The sequence below is a fragment of the Halichoeres trimaculatus genome, unplaced genomic scaffold, assembly GCF_033239565.1.
Source record: "Halichoeres trimaculatus isolate MK-OKI-2021-1 unplaced genomic scaffold, fHalTri1.1 fHalTri1_scaffold_4, whole genome shotgun sequence".
Taxonomy (NCBI): domain Eukaryota; kingdom Metazoa; phylum Chordata; class Actinopteri; order Labriformes; family Labridae; genus Halichoeres; species Halichoeres trimaculatus.
The window spans coordinates 31015788-31030257 of record NW_027437182.1 but is presented as its reverse complement, the minus strand read 5'-3'; the positions used below and the strand labels follow the sequence as shown (position 1 = coordinate 31030257).

Below are 14470 nucleotides of genomic sequence, written 5' to 3'. Positions count from 1 at the left end.
AAGCTTGTCTGGAAGCTCATTCATGTTCCCCAGTACACCGTACTCCTCATTCATGAAGGGATCCTCAACAATAAAATGATTCTCTGTTTGTTTCAGGAGCTGGAGTTCTTTTTCCCATCCACTATTGGACACGGTCCATCAAACACAGCCATCTTCACAGACTGCACATGCTGCATCATAAAGCCTCACGCCGTATCAGAGGGTAGGTACAGAAACCTGTTTATTACAGACATGTATAAGGTCAGTTCATCTGGGATGACTTCAAAGTTTTAGCTGCCCTATGGGCTTCCTCTATATATGTATATACATGAGATTGTCAAAGATGTTTTTCTTAAGGACATAAAATGCAGAAAACATCTGCTGTGACTTGAATTTAGTATCATCAAAAAGTTTGTCCAGCAGAGCGCTCACCAACTTCAGAGTCAACTAACTTTCATTACTTCTCCTGCACATCTTTCAGATTGAATTGAATAAACATAGAATGATGTTTTTTTTAATCCTGCTGTCATAGTGATAAGTGAATGTTATCCTTTCGTAAATTAGTCTTGGCATCAGTCTCACAAACACCATATTTGTAGAGATATCTGGTCTTTGTTTACCATCTGTTGATTCAGTTATAAATGAGGCAGTCACACAGATCTGTTTAATTGTGTCTTCACCCTTGCCTGTTAATGTGTTTGTGTCACATGGAGGCACAACATGGTTACCAAATGTGGCTTTGGGTTTTTCCAAATCCCTGCGCTGATCCCTCTTCGTGGAGCATGCCTCCAGAGCTCTGACCTGTGAAATGTGAAATTCTCTGGACAGAGCTGGAGGCACAGAGGCGGTTGTTGACTGAAGAGAGACTTGTACTGGTTGTTCTGGACAGATAAGACCAAACTGCTCACTGGGATAAACAAAAGTACCATAGTCCTCTATAATCACTCCTTATTGCAGTTTTTATTCCTCCTAAATTTCCTTTTATCTGATTCAGAGCAGGTCTGTGTTTGGTTTCTCTTGACGTCCTCGCGCTGTGTTTTCCCTCTTCATTTATTAAGATGTAGCAAGTCGTAAAGTTTTGACCCTCTGACTTTCTCTGCTGAACATTTTAATGTGTTTGTTTTCTGGTTTGAGACAAGACATCTGCAAACTGAAGGACAGTCCCTCCAGCCTCAGATGCACTTTGGAGTTCTCAATCAAAGCCTTAAGTACAGTATTTTGTCTAAAGACATTTAAGTCCACACAGAAAAGTGGATTTGAGTTGTTAGATCCCCATCCTGGTCGACAGGTTGAGTGTAACAACTTGTCAAGTAAGTTAACCCTTTCCTGAAGCACAAATAAACAAACAATTAAAATTTATTCAAACAGCACCTTAAAAAACATAGTTTTAAAAATGCTACGAAAACAAAACAAAAAATACATCAAAACAAAGCAAGAACCCCAAGACACAGATTAAACAAAACCTTACCCCAAAATCCCAAAACAGAGAACAATAACATAAAGGAGAACCCTTATAATTAAAACCCAGGCCACATATTGTTCCAATACTGGGACCCAGAACAGCAAAGACTGAGACCAGGAGGACTGAGAAGGTTTGAAATTTTAAGAAGACAGCATGTTGAAACAGGAAGATGACATAAAAGTGAAATTATTAACATAAATGAAAACAGTTAATAGAAGCATTCAAAAGTTTTAAAAATTAAAGCAATGAAAATAGAGAGTTAATAAAACGTAAATAAAAAGGATAAGATGTTAATACAGTAAATAGATAAATTAAAACTTCACAAATAAAGAACTCAGAACAGACAATTGAATAAAAGAACTTTTAAGGAAATTACAATTATGAAAATGATCTAATAAAAGTTGACAAAAAAAATCACATACAGCCAGATCTATAAAGATGGGTTTAGACAAGAGTTTTAAAAAATGAAACTGAATCTGTAAATCTTATCTCCTCGAGCAGGTTGTTCTAAAGTCGAGGGACCCTGAGAGAAAAGGCTGTAGCTTTACTGAATATTATTCTCTTGACAGTACAGAAATATTAAATTTAAAACTATTGCTAAAAAGTTGCAACTGAGACCATAAACTCTTGAGAAATATTTTCACAGAAGTTAGAAATCAAATAAGATGTAGTGATGGGCGGCTGCAGTCTTATCAAACTTCAGGGAGATGTCTTTGTGATTGTGTCTAAAATCACTCAAAGCTTTGACATTTCAAACACAGCTAACACAGTGCCTTTCTGTGTCATCTAAAGCACCAACACATCTGTTTGGTTTTGAAGAAGTGTATTTTCACTTTTTTTTTAGTTGAATAACCTTGTGTTGTCACAAAACCCAAACATTGTTTTCTCCTGAAGGAATAAAACATGGATGAATGTTTTCGGTGCAGATTTCCATTTACTTTTAGAGCCAAATTTCTTGACTCATGTCTAATATTCATGATGACTCATATAGTCACAGTGTGTTGAAGTGAAGTTGTTGCTGAGAAAGGAATGATGTACATAGTGAACAAGTGGCTGAGCAAACTCAAGTCTGAAGTCCCTGACACGCAGCAGAGGGCTGCTGTACGTCTCTGTGTGTGGCTCAAACACAGCTTCACTCTGCTGCGTGCTCTGCTTTAACTCAGCCTTATTCAAAACCTCTTTCTTACATAACCTCATGGCCTCCTCTCATATTTCAACAAACCAAATAAGCTGAATAAACATTGTGGGCTGAGATCATATTTGATTGAGTAATTCTTTCTGCCAGTTTTCTTTTTTTCAGAGGGAATGTCATAAATGAAGCAGCCCAGCTTAAATAAGTCTGTTATTGTTCTTTACAAACGATTAGCCTTACCTTTTTGATCAGGACATTTGACCTGTTAAAATAAAATCCATAAAGCTTGTATGAAAGGAAGGTGTGTCAGGACCCTGGGTTTGTGCACGCTGCTTTCCTCTATAACTTTCAACCACACCTTTATGAAATGAAGCCACCATTAATGTTGTTTCAGGAGCTACACGTGCTTTCCTGCTGCAACAAGTTAAGTTTCTGCCGTGAGAATGCTCCATGAGAGAGGACCCATTAAACCCGCGGTGGTTTGGGCATGTTTTGATTTGCCGCAGGGCAAACTTGTGCAACCTTTGGACTCAGTCAGGTGCAGAAAAAAAATCCTCCAAAACATCTAGACAATTTTATGAATGTTGTTTTCTGCCAGTTATGATTTTCATTCATTTTCAACAGCATGCAGTAGGCGAGCTTAGAGTTGAAGATCTTTGTGTCTTTTCACTTTTGTCTCAGTAAGCCTTCAACAAAGGACCGTAACTTTCTGCTTGTTGACTCACACAGCTTCTTTCTATTTGGTCCGCTCTACTTTTATTTTACTATCAATGTAAAATAAGTGTTGTAACATTTCCACTGAAGGCCATATCTGAGTTTTCGTGACCGTACAAAATCAGCCCACAGCTCTCTCTGAGCTCACCCCGCTCTGAGAGCTTTATACGCATTTACATGCAACATTTATCAGTTTGAGCTGGCCGTGCTGTTCAGAGGTGAGAGAAATATAAGTTAACCTTAGTTTGGCTGGATTATGATTCAGGATTCTGTGCAGATTCTTAGAAACATTGCAGCCATTTCTGAAGACCAGTTGCTTCCTGATTTTGTAGATGTTCCTTCTGCCACAACTGTTTATTGTGTATTCTCTATGTACACAAATTGAAATACATTTTCCTGAAAGATGCAAATGTTAATGCTTTGCTCAAACTGCACAGAGGGTAAATAGAATTTGTAATGAACACACTTTTCACATTGCACCTTTCTACAAAGCTGCGGCACAAAGAAAACAAGAATAGAAACACTGACAATGAAATTAGGAAACGATGCAGGCAAGTAAAGGCAAGAGAGAATAGAGTAGCAAGATTAACTTACTTAAAAAGGTATTTTATGTTCCAAGCTTCAGGCTGAGTCATTGTGACTATTAAGTCATTATAATCATTATGTCATTTTGGTATATTTAACAGGGACTGTGGGGTCAATTCAGATCTAGTCGGCACAGTACATCGATTTTTGACAGGCTTTATATTTTGCTCAGATCTCATGCAGGTTAAGTCAGGTTTGTGTGTGCATTAATAGGTTCCAAGAGAATTAATATCACGCATCACACTTCTTTTCCAGCATCAAAAAATGCTTTCAGAGGATGGAAAGAGATCTGAGTTATTGTACACAACTAAAACTAGTTACCCTTTTCTGCTCATGAGAGAGTACTTTCAGGGTAAATTCTACTTACTCGTAACTCTGGGATGTGGTGTAAAGTGGGGTTGAAAAGTAACATGCAACCCCATGGTTATTAGTTACATGTAGAAATATAAGTAGGTGGCTACTCAAACCTCTGCAAACATGAAGACTTAGAGATCCATCCATTAAATGACTGTTTCAAGTTGTTGGAGATATGTGAGTTACATATGACATACATGTGGACGTGATCCATGTATATTTTTTTGTAGAGTTTACTCCCAGAACTCTGGGATACATGTTCAACTCTGAATCTCATAGTGTTCCTTGCCTTTCATGCCTTTAATGAGACAGGAGAGGACAGTGCATAGAGCACTTTTTTCTAACTTGAACTTGAAAAAAGAATAGCTTTCAGGTACCCTGGAACCACTGTCAGGTGGTTTTATAACATCACAACATGGGGCTAAGAAAACAGTTAAAAAGACATTATTTAAATCAAGATAATAGTCACATGATTTTTTCATTCTTTATTATGAAACAATCATTCTAAAATTACACCTCATCCTTATTGATTATGTTGAAGTTATGTTACGCATCTTTCTCTCCTGTTACTTTGACTTCCTCCCACAGTCCAAAAACAGGCTCTCCAGGTTGATCAGTTGCTCTGACTTGCTTGTAAGTGTGTGAGTGAGTCTCTGTCTCAAGGAGTTAGCAGACGACCTGTTCACAATGTCCCTGCCTTGCGCCCAAGGACAGCTGGGACAATGAGGAAAGCAGTAAAAGTGACAGATGGGTACTTTAATAAGCTAATTGTTTTAGTATGATAAACAGGAGACCATAAATGTGTGAGCAGGTTTTTAGATGCAACACCAATCCAGGGTGAAGTTGTCGAATATTTTAACTACATGTTTTTTCAGTATTGCTCTTTGTAGATGTTTCCTCTGCACTTGAGTCATGGCCGGCTGTGTTTTGTTGTAAATTATTCAGTTTGCAGGATGTCTCATGCTGGTGGAATTCAGGTTGTTGTTGGAAACCCGCCTCACTTTTGCTGGACTCAGACTTTACTTCTGTAGAAGTGTTCATCTGATGAGATCTTGACTGGGGAAGGACAGATCTGTAAATGTATTTCCAGTTTCCCTGAAGTCTTTCCTGCTGAGATTTCAGCACCAACATATGTCTCCCTCCCTCTGCTACATGTTAGTCTAACTTACTCTCAGGTGGTAGACATCAGCCAATTTTAACTTTTTATTGTTACCCAGTGACAGATAATGATACCTCTACATTGCTTCCTTAAGGAAATACTTTAATAAAGGTTAAAAAAAAGGTTTAAAAAATCTGAAAAACTTAACTATACCAAAGGGGCTTTCTGACCAGAAGTTCCTGAAACATTTAGTTCCTGGAACTGCTTTTCTGGAAACAAAATGTTTCCCAGGTCCTATTGTAGTCTGTGATCCACTTGGGGAGGAAGCCCCAGGAAGATTATACAAATTAGATCATTGACGTATAGAGTAGCAACAGAATCACAGAAGTACTACACTGCCAGTCCAGTGGGTGGCAGTAACAAACGATGAAAATGAAGGCCATGGCAGTTTGACGTCATTGGAGTGACACTGCAGTTGGCCTGTGAGAATGGATGAGGGTCAGCTCGCGCTGTGACCGTACTTTATTGCATTACTAATGGATCAACTCGATCAACCTTGGAAGGAGAAAAGTGTGATTGAATTAAATCAGTTCCTCCCCCCAGCATTGTATGATGTATAACTCTCTTTGGTGTTACTTTAACTACCAGAGAGTCCTGGTTGAACACAGCTGTACTGTCTACAGTATAACTGCAAAGTTACGACAATGATGCACAAACAGGACTTAAATCTGACTTCAGATATTAAAGCTGTAAATAGATCAAAGTCTTACCAAACAAAGTTGACTTTGAGTAAAGTTAGGGAGCTAAACAAATGATGTGTTTTATGTCCTCAACACCCACACTGTGAACTGTTGGTCACAAGTTTCAGGGGTTTTGTGTGTCTTGCTCTAAGGCATACATCTGCCACAGTGAGTTTATTTTAAGTCTCTTTCTCACTGAATCAAGCAACAAACTCAAAAAGGTTGAGTATGGATTGAACAAGAAGAGCAAGTCTGTCTATATTTTCAGTTTTCTGCTTCTGACTTTGGGGGTCTGAATCTGCACTGGTTGAGGGTCACAGACTGCTTTAATTTCAGCTCTGTCACTGTTTTAATGTGACAGCAAATTATTTTCCTCCAGATGTGAGGGGAAACCTTCAGTCTGAGCTATAAATAGATGTTTGAGGGGTCTGAGCCTGAACTGGAAACATCAGTCAGTCCACGGCTGGCTATGATTCCACTGAGGATCATGTATGATGCCAGATTACGCTGCAGCTACGTGTTCAGCTCACAGCCAATCACAGACATGACGAAGGACGTTGTGACTGAAAATGTGCTCAGACATGACTGGAATAGAGAAGCTTCTGTTGCCAGGCACCCAGAATAGGATCACCTAGCAACAGCACCAGCTGCTTTTGGGAGCAGTGTTGAGTGCGCACCTATCCGAGGCAGACTGCTGCTTGGGGAGGTCACAGAGGACTCAGGAGGTGGTTACTTACCTCATGCACATTCAACCAAACTGTGACTGATGGTGAACACGAGTGAGAGACAAAATCATCATCACATGCTGTAGCACCAAGTGTGAAGTGAAGTACGCCATTTCCCACAGCAGCATTTCATATAAAGGGGGAATGTGTAGCAGGAGAATCCCGCCTGGCGAGTACACGACGGGCTACTTTTTATCAGGATGGTAGAGTGAGATTAAAAGACTGGCGCCCTCTTTCAATTACGTGTGTCTGCAGTGGTCTGACCTTCACTGTCACTGTGCACCTTCGTCACTGTGGCTCTACCATTTCCACAGTAATGTATGACCCCAGTGACAGGCGGCGCAGCTCTGTATCTCCCCCTCTGAAGTGTTGATTGTGTGGACCAAAATAATGTCTCCTCCTCTCCTCTCATAGACGGGACATTTGTAAGACAATCTCTGCGTTCCTTGGTCCAAGGAGACGCTTCAATCTGAGGTTATTGTAACATGTGATAGCATTTATTATGAGCCTGTAATACCAAAAGTGATTTATTATTAATAAGACTTATGACATTAATTTGAGCATGTGACCCCTACAAACTAAATTATCTGGTTATAACCAAAAGGGAGTTTATTAAAGCACCTGGAGCTATAGTTTGACTGATAGACTAGTTTGATATCATTACTGGGCTGTGTGCTGCCTAGTGCTTGTACACTGGGTTGAATGTACACCTGTCCTAATACATGTTCATATATATTAATTATAAAACTCAGTAAACTGTTAATTAAAGAGTAAACATCTATATAAAGAGGTTATTCAGTTTGCCACCAGTTCACTATACACACCCAAAACACTGATGGGGTTGCGAAATATTTTCCCAAATCTAAAAGTATTTATAGTTGTTTGTTTCATGGAAAAATTGTATGAATGTACACAAAAATCATTGACTGTATAAAGAGTGGACGACGTGGCTCCACCATTTCCCATTGTACGGTTTTGAAGCCAAAATACCCCCGTCACAGGCGCCACCATTGGTAGCAGTTGTGCAGCCAGAGACTGTGAGGGATTCTGGGAGAATCTGAGTGGAACCAGATGACAAAAAAAACGACATTTTTTTTCTTTTGAGAGTCTGATCACTTCTTGACTCTACCTCCCGACATATTTCACAATCCCCCCCAAAAAATCACGAAAACGGCATCTATCAATCATCGTTAAAGGTGACGTAAAACCTTGTTTTTAAACTCTTAACCCTCCTATCGTCCTAAAATAGTACTCACACATTTTACCCTTGGGGTCAATCTGACCCCAGAGATATTAGCCCCCAGAAAATGATTTACAGAAAATAGTTGACCAAGTTTTTGTGCCAGGAACTTTGTTTATTTGTTGAATGCATAAATAAAACAAATGAAAACAAAACTTTAAAAAAAAATTTTTTTTAAATAGAACTTCAATACAAGGCAGCCAAATATCTTCAAATCACCACAAAAATCAGACTTGAGAAACATTTCTATGAGGTACATTGATGTTTTGAAGTTTGACCACAGCCCATCTGGAATGACTGGAGAGCCGAATTTTTTTACCTATACTGCAGCGAGCCACCAGGAGGGGCAGTTTTTGTGGCGACCTCACTTCGTGCCGAGCAAGATGACGTCCATATTTTTACAGTCTAACAAAAATAGAGGTTCAGTTTTATATAAAACCATTCAAAAAGAAAATGTTAAATTTGTTTTTCACTTTTTTCTTTTGCTGCAGCAAGACCCCTGAGCTGACTAAACCAGGGTAATGACTGTATCATTGGTGGCAGATTAATTTCGAAAACACATCAATATGCACTCATAGGTAGTCTCATTCCCTACTGATCAGCTGAATTAAACTTCTTAGGCCTTATTTTGTTGTTTTGTCTGATTTAGGATTGGCATATTGGTGTTTTCTCATGGCAGGGGGTCACCAGTCCCTGGCTTTGCTATTTTGGGGGATCACAGGCTGAAAAGTTTGGGAACTGCTGTGTTATCCCAAGCATTATTCAGCTCCTCAGGCTGCTGTCATGTTTGTGATAAATAACTGTTATTATTTTCCCACTTTCAAAACCAGCTTGAGACAAACTCCTGTGTTACCACTGCTCTTCACAGTACAGGAGTAGGAAATGAAATAGAGTCAGAATAATAGAATAAGGAATAAAATAAAATGAAATAAAATTAAATAAGTGCAAGGTATCAACAATGGGTTATATACAAGATAAAGCAATATTTACATTATGAACATAACAAGATGAAATGTGTTAAATCTGATTGACTGACACTGTTGTCACTCCTCCTAATGCATCAGGTACTATGACAATAGTCTCACAGACTTGTTAGTATCTACGTTGTCAGCTGTTGCAGAAGCGTATAAGAAAAGTTTTTCTGGGTCATGAAATCCTGATTGGGTGGATAAACCTGGATTATCCTCCTTAAAAATCAATACTGTTTCTCAAAAATATCATACCCTCCACCTTGAAGGTCATTCTGCTTTCTCAGCTCAAAAAGTCTGACAGATATAAACAACTTTGATGTGTTCACAGGTCTGACCGGTAAGATCCTGAACTCCATATCTGCAGCTGGATTTGAAATCTCTGCCCTTCAGATGGTAACATTTTACTGTTTTTTTCACACTCATAGGAAAGCTTAAATAGATGACATCATATTTTTTTACTATCCTTTATTGAACGGTATATGTGAATCAGTGCGCTCATGTAACCATATGCTGTGTATCTTTACTTGTGTCGCCAATATGTGCACTTTATCGATTCACTCTAATCCAATCTGACCTCATATAGCAGCGCCACAGCCACAGCCACAGACAGTGACCCCTTACTATCCATTTGTTTTGCCCCATGAGATGTGCATTCTGCGTAGTAGGGCAAAATCAATCAATGAGGATTCATCACTGAAACCACATGCTGAGTATTGTTCATTAAAGGGGGGAGAGTGTGTGCATGTGAGCTCTCCATGCACTGTCTTTGTTCAGTGATGTTTTTCAAATCCTGTAGCCTACAGTTTTTCTGTAATTTAAAGCAAAAATAATAAATGTCCCACCATATTCCTTTGTTGTTTTTTTATGGAATCCTTGTTTTTCATTAATAAAATGTATTTTTCCCAGTTCAACGTTGACCGGGCCAATGCAGAAGAGTTCTTTGAAGTTTACAAAGGTGTTGTCACAGAGTATCCTGTGAGTATAAACACTACACTGTTTTGCCATCATAGCAAACACCCTCATCTAAGCTCTGTGAGCTGCTACTTTAGAGGATAAAAACATAAACACAAAGTGATCTTTCTCAAAGAGCTAGAAAAGTGTCAGAATCTCACAGATTATGCTGATAACCAAGTGTAAAGAGATGAACTGTGGCAGATTACTGTGATCAGCTTAACTCTTCTTGCAGAACATGGTGACCGAGCTGTGTTCTGGACCCTGCATGGTTCTGGAGATACATGGTACTGACACACCGAAAACATTCAGGGAGTTTTGTGGACCTGCAGATCCGGTGAGTCATATAGCACAAGATATTTTGTTTCTCTGTTTGCACAGAATATTAAAGATGCTATGAGGAGGAACTGTTTTAACTGCACTCCCTCTCCACCTTGTGGCCCGGAGTCTCCGCACACTGTCGTAAATTACTTTTTAGTGAGGCGTGTGCTTGTTTCGGAATTAAATGAAGATTGGAACGAAACAAATTTTCTTTGTTCAAGACGACTTTTTACTGGATACAACGCGCTGAGGTAAGGTATTTATCAGTATAGTTACGTTAGCGCTACGGTTCAAAACATGACATCAAGCAAATGTTGTAGTAGCCAGCTACATGTAGTGCTATTGGCAGTCTGGTGCTCTGATGTATCTGTAGGTTAATATGACAACAAATAAACACTGTTAGTTTGTAAGTAGTTTAGTAGCTGTCTATATTTACTGCAGCTGGCATTCAGTGCTATAATACAAGTCCATGATGTGTAATTCCTGGTTAGCTATGTCCTGCCAGTCATCTACCAAGCAGAGCTAACGTAACCTCACTCTTCATTTTATTGACAGACTCTCAAGTTTGAACAGACCACTGCAGAATAACTGCTGACTGTGGGTTGGAGTGAACATTATCACTAACAGTTTAGCCTGTGTTTTAGCCTTTAGCCTGTGCGCTATCACTCTCCTATTTAGCTTTCTTCTGCTCTTCTGTCCTTTTTCTGTCTGACAGTTAGGCTCTGGTGTCCACCATCACTACAAAATTAATCATAGAAATTGTTTTCGGCAGAGAAACACACTGACCTCTATGTTTTATCCCCCCACTCAACTAAACTTCATCAGGCGGTGTGGTGTTGTCATAGAGACCTAGACGTGCCCTAAATCAATCCGACCTGATCGGGAAGCTACAAAGTAGCATTTCAAAATAACCTGTAACCTGTAATATTGGCGCTGATAATCTCATTTTTAAGTTTGGATTACAATAAGGCATATATCTAGAAGAGAGACTTTTGCAAGATCACTTTAAAACTCATCACAGCCCCTTTAATCACTCAAAAGCCTTCCGAGGACAACAAAAAACATGGTTGATGTGAAAAGAAATCAGCACATCACCTGCAAATGATTATTCATCAATTGTTTCCCTGCTTAAAAATACTTACAACACTGAAACACTTTCTCCAGTTATACGAAACGGTTATGTTTTGAAAGAGGTGGCTGAAACTTGTGTAGACTAATAATTCAGCTCCACAGTAACTCCTCTTTTTAAGGAGGCTATAATTGGAAGTTTTTCTTTTAATCTGTTTATGGTAACTTGTAAGTTATTATGTGGGAACATTAACAGCTCAGGGAGGCTGAGTAGATGCTTCCTTGGACAGTGGCTAACAGGGGACCAAAATAAAGTAATAAATCACATCTAACAGCAATTTAAATTAGGATAGATAAACAGACAAATACCCAGTAAAACACTTCCGGAGAATTAAGCACAACATAAATCAGAATGGCATGACATAAAACAACATGATAGGAAATGGTGTGATGTGTGATATGGTGTGATGTCATATGGTAATGCATGATGTAATATGGTACGGTAGGGTACATTACTATATGATTCGTTGCAATGCAGTATGTTCCAATGAGATTCGTTACAATATGTTATGATACATCCAATAAATAGGATTTGTTACAATACCAGATGATACAGTAAAACACAATATATGACCACAATGCTACAGTATGATAGATACAACAGGATATGATACAGTATAGCATGATGTTCTGCAAACATGTCAGACATGTTACAATATGGATCGATACGGCTTGATACAATAAGCTATGGTAAGATATGATGAGGTACAACGCACAACTGTTTAGAACTTGTGTACCAAATACATCAAGCTTCCTCTAAAGACGTATTAAAAAAAAAAAAAAAAAGCAGCAGGCAGAAAAGCACAGACCCTTCCAAACATCATTAAAAACAGTATTCAAACTCTGATTGAGGTAGACACCATCAAATAAATACCAGATGGCTTAGACCAAAACATGTGACATCAGTTGCAAGACACGAGTTACATGTAATGCAGAAAGGGCTCGGAGAGAGATCTGGTTTTGTTTTTTTAACATTATGAAGTGTTTTTGAGTTGAAGAGATTCCTGTCCTGGAGTTCTCTAAACGCAGCACGTTTGGAGCTTTGTGTGAATGTAGAGCCAGTGCAGCAGGTTTTGCAGCACTCTCCCTGTCTTGTTTGTTACCTACGTAAACCTCCAGAGTTGAGTTTTTATGATGTGAGCTAAGTCTGGGATCCATCTGCTGAGTGAGAAGTCATTAAACTTGGCAGCTTGAAGCTGGGGGAATGAAGAGCCACATATTTGAAAAATGAACTGACCTCAAGTTCTGATTGGTTCAGCACACACACAAAATAGTAAATCACTCCTGTTGGTTTAAGACAATACTAAATCAGGTGACATAAACTCAGGATGGCCCAGACAATATTGTTTTAGCCGTGCGATAGTGTACACTGTAAAGAGTTTGTGGCTTATGTGATTAGATAAGAGTAAACCCATGAAACAAACCTGTGTGTGTGTGGCCTCTGTGTGTGTATGTGTGTGTACATGTGTTTGTGAGAGACATGGGTGCTATGGAACCAGTGCTGCAGGGCTTAGCTGGTGCGTGATGTGAAATCTAATCACTGTTTGCTCACCATAAAAATGAGGAACTACAGGACTGCACAGAGACACTGGTTTAACCATCGTTTATGACTCAGCCCAGAATCTTTTAAAACACACTTTAGCCTTTTCGTTTTGGCTTATTTTTCCACAACTATGCCTTGTTTTGTATTTCGTTCTGTCAACATGTCACTGACTTTGCGACCACAGAGCAGGAAAAGGGGTTAGTTAATTGGCTAATGATTTCCAGGTCACATGACACGCCACAACTGCTCAGTGACGCCAAAATAATTAAGCCTCACCAACCTCCCTTTGTCATTTCATTATTTCTCCTCTTAAGATCAGCCCCCAGTTTGATTTATTACACTAACAGATAAATTACAGAAAAGACCCAGAGTGCTGTTTATGACCTAATGTCCTCTAATAATCTACATGTTATTGATTCTTTGTAATTAAATCAATGTTGAGGCCTTTTTTGGTAAAACCCTCTTTATATGCAAAGACACAGACTGCAAACACAACAGAAAGACGCTGAGACACTTTTCACCGTCACTTATCTCAGGCTGGGATTAACAGCAGAAATTAGTGTCATACCAAACAGTGAAAAGGAATTTGTACTGGTCTATATTCTGTATAGTTCTTATTTTTAATAGATCTGGTTGCTTTATATGGCAGGAATTCAGGGCTATGTTTTCTTTAAGAACATGAGTTAATAATAGTGAAGTAAGTAAAAGTGAAAATGTGAAAAAACGAACAAGACGACCTCTGATTTTTTCCTTCAGTAACACAGATATTAAGTTTACATAAAGGAGACTAGCTAGAGGCTGAGAAAACGTGCCATGGGGTTATTGAAGCCTGTGACAAATACGGTTTAATCACTGAATTAATTGGTTTACATAGTTCAGTCTTCCTAGTATTGTGTTTTTCTTGTGTGTGTAAAGATAGCATCAGTAGCATTTGTGCTAATATATGCTATGTAATATATCAGTGGTTGTTTTTCTTTAAGGTGCAGTATGCGCTTCTTTATTTTTTGCAAACTAATATTAAAACAAAAAAAGAGAAACAGATTCAAAGCATGGTAACAGCATGGGAGGCTTCTGAAGTGTTGGTAGTGTATATTGTCCTCTTAAGACCCAGCGTCTACATATGTGGACATTATATTTCTGCCTCTTAGACCTATGATACTTCATTTTTTAAACTTAAACCTATTAGCTGCATTTAGGGACACAGCCCATAACATCTTTTGGTGAAACCACAACATTACACCCATTTTAGGGAAAAAAAACAGTGTATTTAGGTTCAATGACACTAAAAACAAACAACTAATAGAGAAATGATAACACAAATAATCAACTTATTAAGTCTTACTTATCCCAGATATTAAGGTGAATTAAAAATTGCATACCAGAGAAAAGCTCAGGTCTTAAGAGGTTAAGTAGAGCTCCTTCAGAAGTATCAGAGGGACAAAATTAAGCACAGTGTCACCTCTTTAAAGACCTTTGTAAGTCTTTATAAGTGATGTTTAAAGAGTTTAAGTGACCCTTTTTGGGCT

General features: G+C 38.6%; 1 protein-coding gene across 3 annotated transcripts in view; it reads left to right on the top strand.

The window, feature by feature from the left end:
* nme7 (NME/NM23 family member 7) overlaps nucleotides 1-14470 on the top strand; it is a 34869-nt gene that overhangs the window by 7759 nt on the left and 12640 nt on the right. For all 3 annotated transcript variants that reach the window (XM_074667754.1, XM_074667753.1, XM_074667755.1), the window contains exons 7-10: nucleotides 97-202; nucleotides 9330-9394; nucleotides 9908-9976; nucleotides 10188-10289. In XM_074667754.1, the coding sequence (XP_074523855.1) occupies nucleotides 97-202; nucleotides 9330-9394; nucleotides 9908-9976; nucleotides 10188-10289 (342 nt within the window). The remainder of the gene's footprint in view (nucleotides 1-96; nucleotides 203-9329; nucleotides 9395-9907; nucleotides 9977-10187; nucleotides 10290-14470) is intronic.